Here is a 22,980-nt window from a genome sequence, read left to right as displayed (position 1 = left end):
GGGGAGGTTGGCTTTCAGGTGACTGTACTCAGAAGTATATATTTTTAAAAAAAGCTTACATAAAACAAGTCCATGCTCATGAGAATTTCACCAGGGTTCTTTAGCTATTCGGTAAACAAGCTGTCCACGTCTAGTTCAGTCAGCTGTTAGTCTATGAATATGACAATATCTAAGAATGAATGCACAGAATTTAACAAAAAAATGGCCAATCTCCAGAGAGATAATTAAGAAAACTCTGTTATGAAAGTTCCAGAGGAATGATGCCCTCTTCAGGCCTCTGCTGACATCAGACACACGTGTGGTACACAGGCATACATGCAAGCAAAATATGCAATACACATATTTTATTAAATTTAATTTAAAATCTATGTCAGCAATTGTCTGTCAGTTTCCACTTCTAATCCCACTCTCTTAAAGACTGATGTATAAAGGCTTATTTTCAACACACAATTGTAGTTTGGGCTGTAAGAACACCATATCTAATATCTACTAACAGATACACCTGCAATTTCCTTTTTCAATGTAACTTTTTAATTTCTGTGCATTCATTCTTAGATATTGTTATATTCATAGACTAACAGCTGACTGAACTAGACGTGGACAGCTTGTTTACCGAATAGCTAAAGAACCCTGGTGAAATTCTCATGAGCACGGACTTGTTTTATGTAAGCTTTTTTTAAAAATATATACTTCTGAGTACAGTCACCTGAAAGCCAGTAATTACAATAACTTAAAATTCTGAAATGAGTTAATAATGTATCACACTAATAAATCACATCCAAGGTATTATTTTTTTAAAGATTTATTCATTTATTATATATAAGCACACTGTAGTTGTCTTCAGACACACCAGAAGAGGGCATCAGATCTCTTTACAGATGGTTGTGAGCCACCATGTGGTTGCTGGGAATTGAACTCAGGACCTCTGGAAGAGTAGTCGGGTGCTCTTAACCGCTGAGCCATCTCTCCAGCCCCATCCAAGGTATTATTATCCTAGCAATATCAGAATCATTTTGTCAATCAACATAATTTATTACACTGATGATTCAAACTGATGATGTTAAAAACAGTATTGTCCCTCTAGAAGAAAAAAATGATTTTGTTAAAAATCAGCAATCATCTCCATTAAAACTCTCTAAAAATAAGAAATGAAATTTTTCTTAACATAATAAAAGACAGTTTTTCAGAGAACAGCTAACATCAAGTTGATGGTGAGACATTTTACATAGTTAAGACAAAAATAAGCCCAGGATGAACACTGTTGCCTATGTTAGTCAACACTGGCAGGTAAATTTTTGCCAAAGAAATAGGTTAAAGAGAAAGCAAGCTTTAAAGATGAGAAACAAAAAATAAATTATCAAACCAGAGAACATAGGCTCAACTAATACTTCTCAACTTGTACATGTTGGGAGTAGTTCTTCATGATTAAATTATAGATTCACTCTTAACCTCAGAAGATTTCAGACTTGAGTTGCAAATTTTACGTTCCTAACTACCTTGGTTAAGGGATAAAAGCAGCAGACATTTGTACGTGAGTCAGTCACTATGGGTTCTCTGTAGCATGAGTTTTAAGTGTGCTATAGAAATGGGTCAAATGGTTAAATCAAGTTGATCGTTTCCATATAACACCAGGTTTTCCTGCTGAAGGACTCCTCATAACTTTTAGCATATTTCCCCAAGTCAGAATACTTTGGAAACAGTTTGGTGGATGGTGCTCCCAACATACCAGGCCACAGAGAACCTCCCCCACTGTCTTGTTTAAGATATCTCAGGGTGTCATTGTCCTGTGAGACATATTTGGGGAAACACGTCTGGATTTGTCCCTCATTTCACCAATAAATGATCATCTGAGGTCCAGAGATAAGAGGTGACTTGCTGGAGAACCTTAGGTGAACCCATAGAAAGGCAACTCAAAGTCTGACTCTGCTCATCCAGTCCTTGCTTGGCCTAGGTGTCCGCCTCACTCAGAAATGTTTCTGACATTATTTCCTCACAGGTCAGAAGACCAGGAGCCCCCAGTCAACATGCAAGTATTTCCTCCTGAGGCCTCTTCCTTAGCTTTCTTACCATGTCCCCAAATGGCCGCGCCTCTGTATATACACATGTCTGTGTCTCCTGCTTTCCTGTTCAATAGGACACCAGCCATTTTGGATGAGAAACCAACCATATGACCTTGTTTTACTTTAATCATCCCTCTGAAAAATCTACCATCAAATGAATCTATAAGGCTTCAGCATACAAACTGGGTGGCAACCAGCCCATAGCCATTTTTCAATGCCCACAACAGCCTCGAGTTCTCAGGTGCTGTACACATCTCATAGAGTCTACCAGATAGACTGCACAGCACACACTTACATTAGGATTTGTAACAGTAGCAAAATTACAATATGAAGAAGCAACAAAATAATATGAGGGACTACATTAAAGAGTCACGTCATTAGAAAGGCTGAGAGTCACTGTATTTGATCATGATCTCTTTCTACCTCCTAACCTATGAGGAACTTAAGAGCAGGGACTAGGTTGATATGACAATCAAATAGTTCAGCTCATAGAATTTGCTGAATACTTACAAAAGTGTGTTGAGCACACAGCTTGTGAAGTTAAGGGACCTTCTCATTCTATATAGCAGTGTGGTTCTTGAAACATATCTTGAGATAGAGATATTCAGTACCTTCCATGGTTTTGGTGAAAATTCAATAAGATCCATCCTTGGCAAACTGCCTAACTCATAAACAGAGCTCCATAAATGTTAATCGAATCTGTGGTTGTGTCTTCTCCCTAGATGTTCATAAAAACTAATTAATAATACTGATTGCAAAAGCTTATAATGAATTTGCAGTGTAAAAACAATAGAAATGAGGCAGCCTAACCCAGGCCACACAGGTGCAAGAAGGGTTTGCACTACCAATATTCGGTAAGGTTTATCAGACAGGTTGAAGCCAATTCTGCTTCTCGGCCAAGGACTCAGTTTCCTTTTGTTATGCTGTGGAGAGCACTGTGTACCCCACCTTTTTTTTTAGACAAACCGATGAACAACATACATCCTCCTGTGCCCTTTAAGGAATGGAATACAGCTTCAGTTGCGTTTTCTCGGGACACTCCCGGTGCTTCTGTTAGCAACAAACAGTGACAAACTTTGAAGTTATTCCAGGAAAAAGCTTCTTTTCTCATTTTTTGTTTTTCCTTCTTTAGTTTTGATCAGAGTGATCAAAGGTGAAAGATACCTGACTCAGGACATAGTGGAAAGCTCTGGAAGCTAGAACCCTGTCTGCTTCGTGTGTCAGAGCTATCTGATCTACCTCCCTAATAGAACTACATTGACAAAGCGTTATGCAGCTCAACTCTCTTCATCAGTGACTCACGGCTCCTGTTGATGTCCTTCTAGATCCATCCCCAAGTTCACAGTGCAACTCCACTTCCTCTAGGCTGCTCCCAACCCATGACTGACAATACTGAGGTAACTAGTACAGCCCCACTTCTGTGAAGCATGGGGCTCTATTCCAGTGGGCATGGTTCAGGAAATCTTCATCAGACTTGCCAGAACTTTCATAAAACCAGCATATAGTCTGAGGCTTTGTTTTGCCCAACACTCCTTTGTTATTTCATGAAAGTCCAACTTATTTCTTAGTTTGAAGGTTGTCTCTATTTCCCTCCATTGCTGACGTTTCATACAATCTGTCTCTTGCTTCTCTAAGTCCATGTTTTCTATTTTGCTCAGAAGACCTGAATTAACACACACACACACACACACACACACACACACACACACACACACACAAGTTCTATAACTACAGTCAATATCCTTTCATTCATATGTGTTTGTGAGATCACTGAGACAAACTCCCAGCTGAGCCCCTGAGATGAGTAAAGCTAAGTTAGTATTGGCTAGGGTTGCCCATGGATCATGGTCAGATGCTGGCTTAGCTTCTCACGGAGTCACCTAGGATGAGTTCAGCTAGGAAGCCTCAGTTTGGAGACACACAACTCTCTACCCTCAGGTTTGTGCATGCAGTGTTCTCTGAAGAGGAAGGATTCTCTGGATTCTCGTGTTGTTGGCTTGAAACTAACACAAAATCCTGTGCAGTGTTTACTGCCAGTCCACACAAAACCAACTTTGACTTGTTTGAGGAAACAAACGCCACTTCCTACTGGGAATAGCTAGCTGGAAAGTTACGTTGCCAAAGGCAAAGGGAGAGGGTCATGTAAGAAAGTTCAACCATCATATCAAGCGTCCATCTCACATTCTGTTCCTCAGCCTTCCCCCAGATCCATGAGCCAAGTGTTATTTACACATCTGAGATGGCCTCTGGTCTAACCTCTAGTCAGCACATCCGCACTCTTGGCTGACATGACAGAAGCTTACTATGTCCTGGAGGAGAGCAAGCGGTAAACCGCGCCCTCCGGAGCTGCTTCTAGTTCTAAGCTTGCTCGGGAACTTGAAAAGCTTTGCTGGGTGCAATGAGTCTCTCTTCCCTGTTTGCTGTCACCTTACATCACCTTCAGCTCCAAGTGCTAAGAGAAACAGGCTACATAAGCATTTGAACTCGAGCACAGTTTTCCAAGGAGCAAACTGACAATTAGGACTAGGACCAGCATCAAAAAAGAGCAACCCAGCATGAAGCCTGTCTAATTAGTCATATGAGCAGAGAGCTTCCCCTCCACTTCCTCAACAGCCCACGCTTGTCAGATCTCATAGGGAACCTTTGCTCCCTGACACAGTATTGAAGGGGAATTAGGAACAGGTAGGTATGTGTTAAGACCATGAGTGTCCCTAGCTCACCAGTGAAATGTTCCTCCAAGAATGACACCTGGATTCCCCGGTTGTTGCTGGCGCTGAGAGGTGAGCAATGTAAGTATACTACAGGAATGCACCAAGAAGAAACCCCAGCAGTCTGATGTTGGAACTTTTATACTTTGCCTCATGTTAATGAGAACCTGAGCAAGATGAAGAATTCAATATGAAGGCTAGACATGGGCTGTTAATCCCGGGCACTGGATTGTTGAGCTTCTGTGCTTGGTGATTCTTTTCATCTCCTTAAAAAGTCTGAGTGCCACCAAAGGTCACCAGGCTTGTCATCAGAAAAGATTAGGAGGGACATTTGTGCAGCACCTTGATGGGGCAGCTCTGGGTGTGGAAGAAACAATTCCCCTGTTTTTGAGAGTTCATTAAGAACCAGGTCTAGAGAAAGACAGACTTTGGAACAGTGTGTAACTTGCTATCGCCTGGGTTATACCAGCAGGATAGCCGTACCTTCCTCTGTGTGTCTGGGCATTTTCAGATTTGGCTTCAAACAAGTGCTATCTCTCTCTGCAGGTGATTCTCAACCCAAGGACACTGCGACTATGTGGTCATTAGTGTAATTTTAAGCACTTATTTCCCAATTTGGAGTTCAAGCCAACCTTGTAGAAAATGTCTATCTTTATTGAAACCACAAGCACACTTTAATTTTCTCATTTAATTATTAAGCAATATATACACATCATCCTAAGGCTTGGCAAGTGAGAGGGAAAACAGAAGCACTGCTTCCTCTGGGCTCCCTTCTCTTGCCAGCTGGTGAAGCCTTCTAACAAACCCCCTTCATCAATTTTTGCCCTCCATTAGTTAACTGTGTTGCAAACTCTTGATCACATTTTTTTTGAGATCTACAGGAAGCTCTTTCAGACAACAAGTCCACACTATCTCCCCATTCCTCTAACAGGCAATGTTTTGCTGTGACCATTTCCTCTCATGCCCACTTCACCTGTGGGCTCTCAAAGATGAAGACTAAGTTGTACAAATTGTGTAGCTTGGACAACTTTAGATCTTCATTCTATATTTGTGGGGGGGGAGGAGAGAAGGAGGGGGAGAGGGAAGGGGTGGGGGAAGAAGGGGGAGAGAGAGAGATTGAGAGAGAGAGAGAGAGAGAAAGAGAGAGAGAGAGAGTGCTAATTATGCTACAAAATACTAGAGCTGTGCATCAGGAAGCTTGTCCATGATACTTTTCATTATTTAGTGAAAGGTGGGTAGCCTGAACCTGCCTGCCGGAGAGGTTGATACCTAGGTGTTGACAGACTGTCATCAAGTTGTGGGTCAGCAGGAGCTCTCAGAGGAACATCTGAATGACCCTGAGAGATGTGCAGGACTTTCTGCATTTCAACCCTAATCCCTTCTTTTGGCCACTGAGGGTGATCCGTGCTTGGGATGGAACTTCTCAGAGATAAGCCTCACACAAGCCACTCCCATTAGACTATCAGCCTCAGGGCTCCAGGGCCTGCAATCTGGTGTCAGCCCCAGAGACTCTAATCAAATGTTCTTTGGAAAATCATGGATTGCCTCCTTAATCTGCAAATCTAATGACTCCTTGAGTGGTTGTCACTGCTGGACACTCCTTATGGGTTTGAAATGCCCTCTTCCCATTAACTTGTTCGTCCTTCGCTGTTCCTCTCCCTTAGAAACTTCAGCTCATGTGAATTCCAGTTTTTATTCCTGAAGAACTTTCTGTGGAGTGATGTACTTGAATATGCCTTTGTATGTGGAATATGTTAGCAATCAAAGAACGGATTAGGAATTCACACCTAAGTAGGAGGGATGGGATGGCTTTATGTGACAAGCACCTGTATATTGTCATTTAACCCCATACTGTATAGTAGCTGTTAAAATAATTTTTAAATCTTAGGAAAAAGTGGAGTATAAGATATGTGTAGCTAGAGAGATTTTATGGTCTCTAGTGCCTGAAAGGATAACAAACGCTTCTATTAAATATTAATTATTAGTTTACCTTTTTGCTTACCCTAAATCTACCCACACACGTTGTTGCTTGACATGGCCAGAGGGACATCATTATACCTATCTCAAATAGAATCTTATAGACAAGATACTTGTCCACGTGTGTGAGATCAGAATAGGGCCTTCCCAAGTGTCAGGAAGAGACAGTGGATGATTCGATGTTGTTGGTTTGTTTGTTTGTTTTAACATGTTTGATGTAAACATTTACTAGAAGTTTGCCTGGCACTCTGCATTTATTGTCCCTGCAATAGAATATTAAGCTCTGAGCTCGCCATGCTTTTCCAGCCAAAGTTCCAAACAAGATCACAACTGTCCCAGCAATGCCTTACAGAGCAGGTACCAATTTCTGTCTTAGTTAGGTTTTTCATTTGGCTTAGTTTTATCACTGTGAAGGGACAGCATAGTCAAGGCAAAAAGAGAGCTCTTAATTGAGGGCTTGCTTACTGCTTCAGAGAGTTAGCCCATTGCCATGGCAGGGAGTGTGCCAAGCACAGGGCTGAGAGCTGTATCCTGATTCACAAGCAGGAGCGAGAGGGAGCGGGTGTTGGGGAGACTATACCTGGCATGGGAGTCTGAAACCTCAAAGTTTACCCCTGTGACAAACTTCCTCCAACAAGGCCATGCTTTCTAATCCTTGCCTGACAGCTCATCAGTTGGGAATTACATATACAGATATATGAGCCAGTGTCACTCAAACCACCACACCATGGATAAACACTGTGACCAAAAGTAACCCGGAGAGGAAAGGCTTCCAGCATCCAGTCCATCATGAAGGGAAGTTAGGATAGGAGCTCAGTATAGGAACCCAGAGGTGAGAACTGAAACAAAGGCCATGGAGAAATGCTGCTCATTGACTTCTTTCCCAAGGCTTACTCAGCTTATCTTGTTGTTTGTTTGTTTTAAATTCTGGGACAACACTACCCACCGTGAGCCCGCCCCTTCCACATCAACCATTAGTCAACAAAATGCCCTACACACTTACATACAGGCCTAACTGATGGGGCCCTGTCTCTCCTGAGGCTTCATTTCCTTGAGGATTCCAGCTCATGTGAAGTTGACGAAGGAGACCAACCAGTGTAGCACTCATAACCACTCTGCCACCTCTCCAGCCCCCAGGATGGTGCATTCAAGAAATCCATGTTAGCAATTGTCTGTAAATCTAAAAACAATTCTCTTTCAAAACCAGTGGGAGGGTTTTCAAAATTGTTTCTCATCAGATCTTAAGCACTGGAGGTACTAAATGAAGCTCTTCAAGTGAACGAAAGACTAGAACCTCAGCGCAGAGGCGAGGGCTCTGAAAAAGCGTGTCTGAAAAGTGCATTTTTTTTATGGCATTAGCAACAATACTGTTTTCTGTGGTCTGTATCATACATGAAGTAAAACATACGGTAACATGTTGGGAACTGAGTACATGGAGTCCAAACATTATAAGTGTTTGTGTTGTTTAGGAAGATCTCAGAGCTGGCAGGAGAGGGAACCCCAAGGGTGCCCAGCATGTAATGGCAGCAAGATGACTTTAATTAAAGAAATCTTAACTATTGCTGGAGTGAATCACTAATTAGAAGCTGCTGAATCCCGGGGCCTGGAGAGATGGCTCAGTGGTTAAGAGCACTGACTGTTCTTCCAGAGGTTCTGAGTTCAAATCCCAGCAACCACATGGTGGCTCACAACCATCTGTAATGGGATCCTATGCCCTCTTCTGGTGTCTAAAGACAGTTACAACATACTTGTGTGTGTGTGTGTGTGTGTGTGTGTGTGTGTGTGTGTGTGTGTGTGTGTGTGTTTAAAAAGCTGCTGCATCTAACCTTTACGGAAAGGATAATGATGTCAAATCCTGTGGCTGTGGTATGGGTCAGTGACTTCAAATGCTGCTGAAAAGCTAACACACTGACATTCTAAGATCAGGAATGTGCATGTGTGTGTGTGTGTGTGTGTGTGTGTGTGTGTGTGTGTGTGTGTACACATGTGGAATCCAGAAGTCAGCATAGGAAACTTTCTTTGATTACTGTCACATGATTCTTTTGAGACAAGGTCAACCACCTGACCAAAAGCTCATGGATTCAGCCAGTCTGGCCCAGTCAGCAAGGCCCAGGGATCTCCTGTCTCTGCCTCCTCAGTGCCAAGATGACAGGCACAGCAGCCCTGTAGTCCTTTTGTGTCCTGGAGATCCAAACTCGTGTCCTCACGCTTGCAAAGCCAGCAATTGACTGATAGAGCCATCTCTCCAGCCTCCAGGGTCAGTAATGTAAATCTCAGATCAAGGCACATCAGCCATCAGATAAACTAGACCATCACAACAGCAGCCGTAAGGTTTATAATTACTAACAGCCAAGGACAGATATCGTTACATGGCTGTCAACTTGACAAACCCAGGATCCTTAAACCAACAGAGAAGCAGGTCTGATTGCTACAAGTACTCACTAAAACTCGCTAATCAGACTTAAATATAATTGTTCTGGGTTGATAAAAGTTGAGTGCAGCCTCAGCAAATCTATTATTCTAATGTTAATACCATCTTCCCTTATGAAAGCTCGTTTCACAGCAAGATCTGTATTTTCATCAAGACAATCCCAATCCCCTCATTTCCTCTAGATTTATAGCTAGCCAGATCTCGTCTATTCTGTGGAAATGCAGTTTATCCACTTTGCAATTTTAAAGTAATCAATTATTTTTAATTATTCATTTTAAGCCTTTTAGTCACCGTACAAAATAATACATATCATTGCAGCATTTAATACCTTATGCTGCTGTACTTGGCTCATATCCAGCCACTATATTCTCTTATGCTTTCCCCACTTCTGGTGGTCCTCCACATTTCCCCAGAGAGTCCCCTCTTATGAACGGGAAGAGTCAGGTCTGGGGTGTGCTGAGCAGTAAGTTTCTGATCCTTAGTCCCACAGGTTTTTAGCCACTTCCCTCCTTATCTGTGAAATGTAAACAGACCCCAGAATCATCTGGCTTTTGTTTCAGAACAACAGGCCTTGGAGGATCTAAGGTGGTTCTTTGCTCCCATGTAGTGAAAGGCAGAACTAGTAATTAGCCTCATGCAAGGCCTTAGTTAAAGTGGGCAATCTCCCTTTCAAGAGGACCAGCCTCTTAGGCCAGCCACATGATTTATTCTAAGAGGTCTAGTGGGGTCTTACTCTCAGGTTTCTTGCACTCTACCTCCTTTTAAACCAAGAAGCTAATCATCCTGCATTACAGTAAGCATCGATTAAGCTATACCTCTCTTGGGCATATACCCAAAAGATGCCCCAACATATAAAAAAGACACGTGCTCCACTATGTTCATTGCAGCCTTATTTATAATAGCCAGAAGCTGGAAAGAACCCAGATGCCCTTCAACAGAGGAATGGATACAGAAAATGTGGTACATCTACACAATGGAATATTACTCAGCTATCAAAAACAACGACTTTATGAAATTCGTAGGCAAATGGTTGGAACTGGAAAACATCATCCTGAGTGAGCTAACCCAATCACAGAAAGACATACATGGTATGCACTCATTGATAAGTGGCTATTAGCCCAAATGCTTGAATTACCCTAGATGCCTAGAACAAATGAAACTCAAGACGGATGATCAAAATGTGAATGCTTCACTCCTTCTTTAAAAGGGGAACAAGAATACCCTTGGCAGGGAAGAGAGAGGCAAAGATTAAAACAGAGACTGAAGGAGCACCCATTCAGAGCCTGCCCCACATGTAGCCCATACATATACAGCCACCCAATTAGACAAGATGGATGAAGCAAAGAAGTGCAAACCGACAGGAGCCTGATGTAGATCTCTCCTGAGAGACACAGCCAGAATACAGCAAATACAGAGGCGAATGCCAGCAGCAAACCACTGAACTGAGAATGGGACCCCTGTTGAAGGAATCAGAGAAAGGACTGGAAGAGCTTGAAGGGGCTCGAGATCCCATATGTACAACAATGTCAAGCAACCAGAGCTTCCAGGGACTAAGCCACTACCTAAATACTATACATGGACTGACCCTGGACTCTGACCTCATAGGTAGCAATGAATATCCTAGTAAGAGCACCAGTGGAAGGGGAAGCCCTGGGTCCTGCTAAGACTGAACCCCCAGTGAACTAGACTGGTGGGGGGAGGGCGGCAATGGGGGCAGGGTTGGGAGGGGAACACCCATAAGGAAGGGGAGGGGGGAGGGGGATGTTTGCCCGGATACCGGGAAAGGGAATAACACTCGAAATGTATATAAGAAATACTCAAGTTAATAAAAAAAAAAAAAAAAAGAAAAAGAAAGGAAGGTTGTCTGTACTCACAGCACACACCTCAGCACTTCAGTTGTGTACCTGTGTGAACAAGTGTGTCTGTGTGTCTCTGTGTCTATGTGTGTGTGTATCTGTGTCTTTGTGTCTGTGTGCCTATGTATATGTCTCTCTTCCTCTCTGCACACACATGAGTGTGTTTGATAGAATGTTGCTATTTATAGATCTTGGATATACATATACATACATATGTGTGTGACTATATTTATATTATATAAATATATATTTAAAGTAAGTATATTCATATTATATAAATATATTTATATTAAACTAATATCATAAGTCTCTATTTTCATCAAGACCATTCCAATTCCCTTATTTCCTCCAAATCTGCAGTCAGATATCAATACATATATTTATATATTTCATGTATACTATATATTTATATTATATATTTATCTTATAATTTGTATTGTAAAATATTACTTAATATATGATATATATTTATGTAACTGTCTTAGTTACGGTTTCCATTGCTGTGAAGATACACCATGACTAAGGCAACTTTTGAAAAGACATTTAGTTGGAACCAGCTGTTCATTCCATTATTGTCAAGCCAGAAGCATGGCAGCATCCAGGCAGGCATGGCGCAGAAGCTGAGAGGTTTAAATCTTGTTCCGAAGGCAGCTAGGAAAAGGGTCTCAAAGCCCACCCCTACAATGATGCACTTCCCCCAACAAGGCCAAACCCACTGCAACAAGGCCACCCTCCTTAATAGTGCCAGTCCCTGGGCCAAGCACATTAAAACCACCACAATAAGTATATATATAATAATATATATACAGTAAGTATATATAAAAAACTATATAATTACCAATAATAGTATTATTAGTTCTATTATATAACTATATATTATATAGAATTTATTATATATAAATATATAATATATTGTGCATTATCTATTATATAAGTAATAGATATAAATATGCATTATATATATTTAGGTAATAAAATTATATGTTGATATATTACTTTATATGTTTATATTGTATTTTAAATATTATATTGTGTTATTAATATATAAATATACACATATTTACATATCATGTATTATTTGTATATATTTATATTTATACATATTAATGTATGACATATAACACTATATATTGTTATTATATAATGACACTCAGGGGCTAATATACATCACCACATAAAACATTGTGAATCTGTGGCTTGGACAGCACCTCCCTCGTGCTGTAGTCAGTCCCACTCAGGGAGGAACAAGGCTACTCTGTTTCCTCAGCTGGTTGGCCTCTATTCTTTAGCTTCCATGTCATTGGTTCTGGCTAGAACCTAAACCAATTTAACTGCCATTCTGCAAGCCTTAATTCCACGCCTAGCAAAGGCTCCCCATTCCTCTTTCTTTCTCGGTGGTAACATCAAAGTTTCATGTGTTCGGAAAGTTGATTCTTCAGAAGTACAGTGACATTGGAAAAAGATCTGAAACAGAGCGAATAGAGATCAATACCCACCAAGGGTGTGTCGGGGAGCAGAGTGTGTCAAGTGAGAGCTGAATGAGTTTTATAAAAGGAGTTGGAGAGAAATGGAGAACATAAAATCCTGTCCATTTCCTCGGCTGGACAGATGGCTCAGCGGTTAAGAGCACTGACTGCTCTTCCAGAGGTCCTGAGTTCAATTCCCAGCAACCACATGGTGACTCACAACCATCTGTAATGGGATCCGATGTCCTTCTCTGGTGTGTTTGAAGACAGCGGCAGTGCACTCATACATAAAATAAATAATTCTTTAAAAAAAAATCCTGTCCATTTTCTTTAAACCATTTGCACATCAATAGATCCGAAAGGTTATCAATGTGCTGAGTGACTTTGAAAGATGACAGGGCGGGGAGGTGGCTACTCCAAGAAAACCAAACATGCCTAACTGACAGCTGTCACGTAAATGAGGAGCTTATGGACAGCATTTGCTCCTTGAAGATTCAATATCAAATAAGGAATGCATCTACCTTACAAACCAGTTGATTCTGGCTATGAGTCCAGCAGCTCTGGGCAGATCCAAGAAATACACACAAAATCCGATCTTCAGGTCTTTGAAGACCTTGAACTCCATATAGAAAAACTACTGTCTTATAGAATGTGGCTTTTTTTCCTGAATGCTTAAAATAAATAATAGATAAATTCTCTCAAACTCTTAAAAAATAATAATTTGGTTTTTTAAACCAAAGCCCTATAAAGTAGAATTTACTTACTAAAAAGTAAAATTTATTTCAAAGTGAAATTATATGTGTGTGTGTGCATACACACACACACACACACACACACACACACACACCACATCTACATGGGATTTAACATATATTAGATCCCACCAAATGCTCCTTAGATGGTATAGCAAATGAACAATGCTAGAAGCATACAGTCCATTATGGAAGTCACTGGCACCTCCGTGGTGAGGTGGTTACACTTACTAATGAAGCCTTCAGACGGAATGACAGCAGCTAAAGACTCTAGAGGAAGCAGCAGAGATCCTCTGCCCCCTCTGGGTTCTCCCTCTGCCCCGGTTGTTTCCTATCTGTTCATTACCAGCACTCCAAATCCATTTTAGAGTCTAGGAGAGTTGGGTTAACAGCACTGGAGGCTGAGAGGCAGCCCAGGGTTCAAGCCAATGCACCATCAATCTTATAGCTGCATAAAATACAGAAAGTTTTATTTGTGAGTTTTCCTCTGTCATCCATTAAGTGAGAGAAAGCAAGGTGTTGCCTCTTGGTACATCTAGGCACTTGAAACCCATTACTATAGCTGGATGTTTTACATGGTGAGGGGACAGCCATCTCAAAACCATAGCTAGAATTAGGCTCTGGGAGAAACTGAAGAGCAGGAGCCACTAAGACCGAAGCTCTCAACTCAGGGGGAAGGAATCCCATGCCGGCTGTGGGACTGGGCTGAGCGCCCAGCACATCCCACTTAAGAACGATTCACAAACATTCACTACTTAGAAGGTCACTTTACTAATTAGCCCTGCTTTGCTAATTACACTTTACTGATTAGAAACTATGCTGATAATACCAGACTTGCCGTGAGTGCTAAGGAGGCTTTTTTTTTTAAAAGCAAAGTCTGATAATAATGGTGACTGATCTCTACTCCGAGCTGTTGTTTTTAGGGCGGTCAATAAGATGTCCTGTAAGAAATGTAAAGAAACTGAAGATCAGGGTTTTAGGTGATTCACAGCTCCGCTCTCCAAGCTAATACTGGAATCCTTTCCCCATAGATAGACCCCTTGAGATCAGGAGAAAACTTGCTGGTGCAGGTCTTTTGAAAGTCTGAAGTCTGTGGCTTGGAAAACCATTTTGCTAATAGCAATCAGTAAATACCTTGGGGTGATTTTCAGTCTTCTGCGGACTGGTCAGTAATCTCTCTCTCTCTCTCTCTCTCTCTCTCTCTCTCTCTCTCTCTCTCTCTCTCTCTCTCTCTCTCTCTCTCTCTCCCTGAAGAAGCCAAATTCTAATGTAATAGTAGCAACGCACAACACTTAAACACTCCAGGGCGTCATCTTGCTTAATCTTATTCACTGGAGCGGCATATCCCTCGAGACCCATTTTTCAGATGAGAAAACAGAGGTTCAAAATAGTTGGTGAGTGGCCTCTACCATATAGAACTGGAAAGTCAGATGAAAAGCTAGGAAATCAAATTCCAATAAAACATGGGCGTGTAGAAAGCTGGGTAGAGGCGATGCGTGGCCCTTTGTCACAATACCCCAGAAGTGCTGCAGCTGCGACAGGGACCCAACCCCCACCCCGCTCTGTGATAATGGGGGTAAAGCTGGCCGGCGCCATCCTGCAAGCCCAGTCTGATAATAGCCCTGATTAAATGGCGGGGCAGCCAGAGGAAGGCCCCGTCGCCGCCAGCGCCCGGTTCCCGCGCCGTCAGAGCAGGGACCAGCGGTGGCAGAGGCTCCGCCTCGGCGTCTGCTTCCCAGCCCCAGGGCCACCGCAGCTGCAGCTAGGGGCGCAGTCCCTGGCCTCTGGTCCTGGAGGAAAGGCCATGGGCCAAAGGTGACCCGGGTGCAGACCCCAAAAGAAGATCTTAGGGACCTCCGCAGTGCTGGCCTGGGGCGATCGGCGAGAGCCGGGCCACTTAGAGCTCCGCCATCGCGCCTTCAGCACCAAGGGCCGGAAGGCTTCTTTAAGGTCTGGGTTTGGGACCCGGAGCGGATGCTAGGGATAGAGGGGAGGGAACCAAGCCATCCTAGAGCTGAGAGGTGGCTCAGGTATCTTGAGCTTTGGGAAGGAAGTGCAGGTGTGTACGACCTGCCAATCACGGCACCAACTAGCTCGCCTCCCGCCCTGCTCAGACACACCCCAGCGGGTGTCTGGTGTCCTGCCCATGCTGGACCACTCAATCTTCCGTAATGACGGGGCTACAGAACACCCCTGCCCTTTTAAGACAAGAGAAAAAACGGCCCAGAGGAAAGCAGTGGCTAGGGTCACACCACCAAAACGGACGGAGCTGACTTAATATTGACTGTGTGGCAAATTTAGGGGTACAAGAGGATTTTGTGGAACTGAAGAGGGATGCCCAGTTATTACTAGGTAGTAACTCTCTCGGGAAGAAACTACCAAAGCTGTAGAGGTCGGTGGTCCTCGGTTCTCCCAAGTTTCTTCACACATTATTTAGTCTCCCAGCAATTGGTTCTGTCCGGAACCCAGGAAGCTAGTGTCATTGATATATTCTGGGGCGAGCATTGAGGACTCGTCACACAGACCAGGAATGAACCCTACTGCACCCTGAAACACCTCCTGTGCCTTGGGCAAATGACTTACTTAGCCATCGCCAAGCCTGGCAATTCTAAGGGTGTAAAACAGAGGCTTTTCAGATTCGTGGAAAAACTGAAAGGTACAAGTACCCTCAGAGTGTGAATTAATGCATGGCAACCCAGCAAAGCGGCTGTGGGTCTGCAGCCATTCCGACAAGGCACTCACAGCAACAGCCTCTCTCCTGGCTTCTGCAGGAAGCTGCCCTCCTCCAAGGTTCTCACTGGTTTCTCTCCACCACCAAGTTCCTGAGACCCAGCACACAGATGCCAGAGAGACAGCGGTTCAACCACCTACTTAAATAGGTGGTGTTAGAACCGTGGTCTGGAGCGCATCTTTTTGATAAGATATAATTATATAATTTCTAAATTAAAAAAAAAAAGGATGTTGGCCAGCAGGAAAATGTATGGAGATCCTTGCTCACACACAAGATAGACTTGGCTTCCTTTAGTAATAGCTGGGGTCGATATCTCATCAGTTCCCATATTTGCAGATGTGGAAACAAAGCCCTTCCCCTGCAAGGTCTTGAACGGCTGTTTATTTGTTCTTGGATGGAAATGCCACCCTCATTTTCCGTATGGATGCTATAATAAGCTGAATTCTCTAAGTTCTCTCTTAATTTCCTTAAATCATCCCTACAGTTTCATTCTCTTTTCCTCCTCCTCCTCCTCCTCCTCCTCCTCCTCCTCCTCCTCCTCCTCCTCCTCCTCCTCCTCCTCCTCCTCCTCCTTCTCCTTTTCCATTTTGTTTTCAAGACAGGGTTTCTCCTTGTATCCTTGTAGACAAGCAAGCTGGCCTGGAACTCACAGAGATCCCCCTTTCTCTGTCTCTGAGTGCTGGAATTAAAGGCTTGAATCACCAGTGCCCAGCCCAATATTTCCTATAATTTCTCTATGTGATATATATATACATATATATATCCATATCCCATATTAAGTTATACTGAGACAAGACGTTTAGGATTCTGATTGCTAAGCTTGGCACAATAACCATACCAAAGTGTATATTACTAAATGAACAAACACTGTGCACTGTTTTTGTTTGTTTACTGGATGCATAGGGTTTGCTCCCTCCCATTTGCCACGGGCTGTCTGAAGCCAGTGAATCTTAATGGCTGAGTTTTGTCAACTCCTGGGGTAGGGGTGGGGCTTCAAACAGTGGCTTCTCCAGCGTCTCCCTAAGGTTAGTGGAAGAGACCTTAAAGGCAGGTCTTACACCTCAGGATAGAGACGTGGGTCTATTGTAACAGAAGGGCTGCCTTGTCTTCCTACCTAGTGCAGAGTGCCTAGTGTGGGACCGCTAAGGCAGTCGCCAGAAGGGGCAGTGCACAGTTGTGGCAGCAAAAGGAACCATTTGAGCGGATTGGATTGCCTGGGGTTTCACAGGGTAGCATCTCCCAAACTGGCCCTTCTTGACAGGGAAAAGGAGCCGTAAGGCAGATGTGGCTGCTCTCCTATATGGACATTGAATTTGGTTCATTTTAAATTCCCAAGAAATCGCAGCTTTGGAAGGATTCTTTGGCTGATGGCGGCGACAGCTATCCACACAGGCCCTATGCACCTCCTCTCGCACCACGAGAGGATTTGTCCAACTGGATCTTCACCAAAGGCCCAAGTGGACTAAGCCCGTGTCTGTTCCCCACTAGCTGAGGGGGGCGGTGCTCTGAGTGGACACTGATTGCAGGTGCGACCCTTTCAACGCTGCCCATCTGCCGTCCAGTCCTGGTTCTACCGTTTATTGTTGCCTCGATTAAATTCTTAATCTTCCTGACAAGCTTTGGACCAGGTGAGACTCCCAAATTTAGAAGTGACCCAACCTCAGCAATCAAGCACACATTTTAATGTGATTTTTTTTAAACAAATCGAAGTATTTGAAATCCTTGACTTCTAAAGAGCAGCCAGCCTTCAGTAGCCGGTGGTTTGGTGCTGGGAGGTGATGCACTTCGTAGAAACACAGAAGCAAAGATCTTAAAGCAAAGATACAGGGGCGGAGTGAACTTGAGCCATCAAGGCCACAGGTCCAAAGGCGCTGCGGAATGGGGCCAGGCCAACACTCTGGCAAGCAGAGGACCGGTCCCACAAGGACACCCGTGGCCATGGATCTCCTCGGCTGCTGGACTCCTTGCGCCTGCAGCTAAGGAAATATTCCGCAGCCTCTAATCTCCAGTTCACGTGGGTACTGAAGAGGGACAGCAACTGCCTAATGTCTGCGCTACACCTCTCTCCTCCCAGCCTAGGCTGGGCAGGAATGTGAGATCCTAGGTGCGCATTCACTCAGCTCCCAAAGCAGGTTGGTGACACGTAGGTCCCCTGCAGGTCTGGATGTATAGCGCCCAACCGCAGCGTCCGGCGGCTTTTGCTGAGACCCTATGCCCTTACTTCCCACAAACCGCTTGTGTTCGAAAATACCTAACGTCTCCGTGGAACCTCTCCTCGCTAGTTGCAGTCTGACTGCCCGGAGCGCTCCTTACCCAGCACCAGGCAGCTCAATGCTCCCGCATCCCAAGGAACGTTCCTCGGGGGCCCTTCAGGGATGTGGCCGCCCTACTCCCCGCACTGCTTGGGGGCGTCCCTCCTCTGCAAAGTAAATTTACTGATCTAAAGGCTCAGCGGCCTTTTGCTGTCGCTTTAAAAGTGTCAACCCTGGAGAACTGGAAGGAAGATCAGGACAGGACTTCAGGCCATTACAGGAAGCAGTTGCCTGATTACTGAGAAGCTGATGTCCCTATTGCTTTCAACTTCTGCCCCCCAACCCCAGCTGCTCAGTGGCACTCTCTGCTTGATACCTGGCCGGTCGCCCAGGGGCAGCTCTCACCCTCGGGGCCTGCGGACTGTCAGCTAGATCTTTGCAGGATCTGTCCCTGCAGCTCCTGGCAAAGCGTTCACAGAGCATTCGTTAAATTAGAAACCTTTTGCAGAAAGCGGGTTGCCGATTGCTTCCTAGACAGTTTTAGGGAGCTGTCTAAGTTCCTGAGCTCAGGGGGGCTACAATAGAGAATTTTCTAACATGCGAGTCATATATTAGGGGACATTGCCTAGTCCTTCCAGACAATACCAAAACCTTAGATGGCTTGTCTAGCTCCGAAGTTTAGCTGTCTGTGATAGCCCAAGTGCCTCTACGTGTGTATATTCCGGAACGGTTTGGGATCTCTGTGATGAAGAGTGTGCAGCTCAAATTCAAACGATTAAACAGCTGCACTGCTCTGCTTTTGTGGAGCAATCGTTGTCACTTACGGTTGGGCGCTTTACACACTGCGCACTTTTAAATTCACAAAGCCACCTACCACATAGCAGTCAAGTATTAGTCCCATTTTAAAGTAGACGATGAAACCGAAGCTTTGAAAGGCTAACCAAACCCACAGTGCTAACAAGTGTTAAAAGTCAAGACTCAAAGCTTTCCTCAAGTCCAATGCCTTCTCCAGTATCTGAAGGCAGCCTGAACACACAGCCTGTCAGCAGCCTGGCCAGGGTTGAGGGAAGTGTTAATGTGATTGCTTTGTTCTAGCTCCATGGGTGGTTTTATGCATTAACCCTTGCTCCTCAAGGGGTTTTGAAGGGACCTCAGAGCTAGTTACCCTCAGCTTCCCTAGGTAGAAGGCTTGAATTACCCTGAGGCAGTTCCTCTCTGTCAGCAAGGGCTCCTTGTCTTACTGCAACACGCTGATTTGCATAGGCAGTGGATCTAAGAGAAGAACAGCTTACCAGGATAATAACCCGGCAGTGATGTTTCACCGTGGCGATAGTTTCAACACCAGCAAGATGCATAGCTTAGGGACACCCAAGTGACTCACCCCTGGTCTAGGGCTTGTTTAAGCACTCAGTTCAATCCCTTTAGCTTGCTGCCTCCTCTCACTTGCTCAGCGTCTTCTGCTTTTGAATGTTTTTCTGCCCGAGTCCCAGAACTGGGGTACAGTGGCACTTGTAAGAAAGTGGAAAGTGAGTTCAGGAATTCTGCTTTCCTGTGCTCAGTCAGCTTCTCTGTAACTGATGTCTTTCAGGACGCCATTCCAACTGCAATCTAAGACAGTAAGGCAATAAAGTTAGTACCTCCCCTTGTATAAGACAGAATAGTAAATTTTATTAATTGAGATGTAATGGCGTGGTGAGCTACTGAAAACTAGATCCAACAAACAAACAAAATCTACAACATTAATTAAAACATTATATCAAGCCCCCCCTCTCTCTCCCAAATTAAAAACCTCACTTCTTCAAAGAAATCCATCTTCCTTGACAAACTCTAAAAATTCAGACAAGAAGCAAACCAATGTGACCCTTGCAATAAAAAGAAAACATTACTTTGATTAGGACACGGTATCTAAGGCCAGGAGAGATGAGTCTGCAGCTAAAAGCATTTGTTGCTCTTCCAGGGACCCGGAGAACTTCCCTCCCTAGCACCTACATAGAGGGCTCACCACAGATGTAATCCCAGTTCCCGGGGATCCAATACTCTACTGGCTTGGGCTTGTATTCATACACTTATGAGTCCTGGGGCTTCATGATCTGGGGGAGGGGAATTACAGGGACGTGGATGGAGGATAAGCGGTGGGGGGTTCCTTCCATTTGTTTAAAAGTTGGTGGCCTAGACAAGGAGGAAAAAAAATAACCACCTTCTAGTATGGAAAGCCTTCAATTTTCCTAATTTCTAATTTCCCCCAACATTGACACTTTACAACAGTGATGTTGAAGTGAACAAGCATGGACAGGATGGCCGGGCCAGCCTAAATCAGAACTGCTTAGATGCCAACATTCTGTTTACACAGGATGTTCTTAATAGTTACTCTGGCTCTCCATTTCACCCATAACTTTATTTCAGGAGCTGGGAAGAGGATGCAGTAGGAGATAGGAGATGTCTTTCTTTTTATGTCCTCTCCCCAACCCGCGCACCCTTAAGACCTACCAAGAGGTTCCTAATCGCCAGACCAACTGACTGGAAAGGAGGGCAAATATTTACAAGTATAGCTTGAGTGAGTGTGTGTGTGTGTCCTCTAGAGTTTACACGGCTGCTAGTGAAGCGGATTACCCTGCGAATTTGGAGAATTCGAGTTATTTAGACTGAGCAAGGCCAACAGAACTCCCCCCACAAGGCCGTGGGAAGTCCCTAGTCCAGTCTGCGAGGCAGATGGATGGTTCTGTGTCCCAGAAAGCCAGAAAGCTGGGAAGGTCACACTCTCCCACTACTTGTCGCATAGTCCCCATAGAGCTCCATGTCTCAACCCTGCTCTTTGCTTCGGGTCACTGCCCTACTTTTCAGAGTCTCCAGAATAGAAAAGTCAGACTAGAAGAGAAACAATCACTATGCGGCAGAAAGCCAGGTTCTCATTCATAAATAAATAAATAAATAAATAAATAAATAAATAAATAAATGCATAGATAGATAAATAAACAAATAAACAAATCCTTCCTACAGGAATTCACCCTGCAGTTCAGCATTTCTTCCCCAGAGCTGTACCTTTCTAGCTCTCTGCGAAAGTAGATGTCTTGGGGACCATCAAATAGGGGAGCTAGCACTGGGCACTGAGCAGCAAGCATCGTCAAATTAATGCTGCTCAATGATGAGGGATTTGCATCACTGGGCACTTCTCAACTATTTGGAAACTTCTGAGCTCCAGTTCAAAGGAGTGAAAATAGCGGAACTCAGTAGGGCTTCCTCTGGTGACATTCCGTCCTGCGCCAAGTATCTCTGCTTCTGGGTGGCGGTGAAAGTACCTCTCTGGACTGGGCATGCTCCTCTCCTGCGGGATCTGAGACACTGGGCCGGGGTGGTAAGGGTTAGCTGCGCCATCCTATTAGTGGCACGGTTCAGTGTGTCACCTCCCGCTCTCCACCAAGAGCGCGAGGTAGGAGGGCGCCTGGCCTTAGGCGCTCCCTCCCGGCGCCGTTTGGCCCCGCCCCACGCCGCACAGCCAGGAAGCAGTGACGTGAGACCACGCTGACTGGCTGCTGTTCACAGGGACGGTCACCGCTAGCAAATTAAGGCGCGAGGCAGCAGGCGCCTAGGCACAGTTTAGGTCGCGCCTTGCTGCGCTCTGCAGAGGAGATCCGATTCCCAGGTTTCTGCACCCTCTAGAGTCCCACGGCCGATCGTCACCTCTCCGAGACCTGGGCCATCCCGCGGTCCCAAGCAGGGAAGGGAGGGAGAACTCAGCGCGGGTTCTGGGGACCCCGCGTTTTGCTCTGTAGGCTTACATACAGTTTTGAGTTCCCGGCTGGTCCCCACCCTACTTTCGTGCTGGTTTGCTCTAGTGAACTGGAGTCCCCAGTCCCGCTCTTCCTGCTCTTGGGAACTTTGAGCTGCGTTTTGGGTCTTTGTCTCCCTTCGGGGAAGCTGGACTGTGCTTTTGGCAGCCCAGGTCCCTGAGAAGGACCGCACGCTGGGAACCATGGAGTTCACCGCGTCGCCCAAGCCTCAGCTCTCCTCTCGAGCCAATGCCTTCTCCATCGCCGCGCTAATGTCCAGCGGCGGCCCCAAGGAGAAGGAGGCAGCAGAGAACACCATCAAACCCCTGGGTAAGTCGGGGTGCTAGGCCGTCAGTAGGGGCCCTGTAACTCTGTTTCCTGGGTGCGGGCGGTTTGCTCCGTGGGAAGCAAAGCTAGCTTTTTCTACCGGCTGGATCCGCTGCTAAGTCTAAGACTATAGACCAGAATTCAGTCCTGGGAGAACGATTTTTTTCTTCTCCTTCCAAGTTTTCTTTGGGGGGTTTCACCATCATCGTGGAAATCCGTCTTGTGTTTGTATCGTTTTCCCCAGTTTCCTGGAATCCCGACGTCAAGTAGTTAGTACGAAGGCTGTACAAATACAAATTTGTTTGATTGAAAACAAATTCAAGGACAAGTAAGGGTTAAGATGCGGGATTCACGGTGCATATAACAACTGAGCCTGCGCTTGGAAGCATAGATGCTGAGCGACTTAACAAGAAACCAGTTTAATTTCTCTGTCACCATAAACAGTATTATATGTCTAAAAAGGAATAAGACGGTTTTCTCCAGGGAAGCGCGAGCCTGGTCAGGAACCCCCATTTTATACTTGCCATTTTCAATCGAGACTGGCAAAAGCCTCCCCAAATTCCAGCTACAATGCCTTTGTAAAAACTGTTTTCTTTACAGAGGACACTAGGAACAGATTAAAGATAGATGAGCGCTGAGCATCTCTTGAGTTG

General features: G+C 44.6%; 1 protein-coding gene across 2 annotated transcripts in view; it reads left to right on the top strand.

Moving 5' to 3' along the window:
* Window positions 1-21,822: 21,822 nt before the first annotated feature.
* The window catches only part of Tbx20 (T-box transcription factor 20), a 58,485-nt gene continuing 57,327 nt past the window's right edge, over window positions 21,823-22,980 (top strand). For both annotated transcript variants that reach the window (NM_001401090.1, NM_001108132.2), the window contains 1 exon segment: window positions 21,823-22,330. In NM_001401090.1, coding sequence (NP_001388019.1) covers window positions 22,204-22,330 — 127 coding nt within the window. In that variant the 5' untranslated portion in view covers window positions 21,823-22,203.

The sequence above is a fragment of the Rattus norvegicus genome, chromosome 8 (genome assembly GCF_021556685.1).
Source record: "Rattus norvegicus strain SHRSP/BbbUtx chromosome 8, alternate assembly SHRSP_T2T, whole genome shotgun sequence".
In the NCBI taxonomy this organism is placed as follows: domain Eukaryota; kingdom Metazoa; phylum Chordata; class Mammalia; order Rodentia; family Muridae; genus Rattus; species Rattus norvegicus.
The sequence above is the reverse complement of the archived record's forward strand: the minus strand, read 5'-3'. Positions and strand labels throughout refer to the sequence as shown.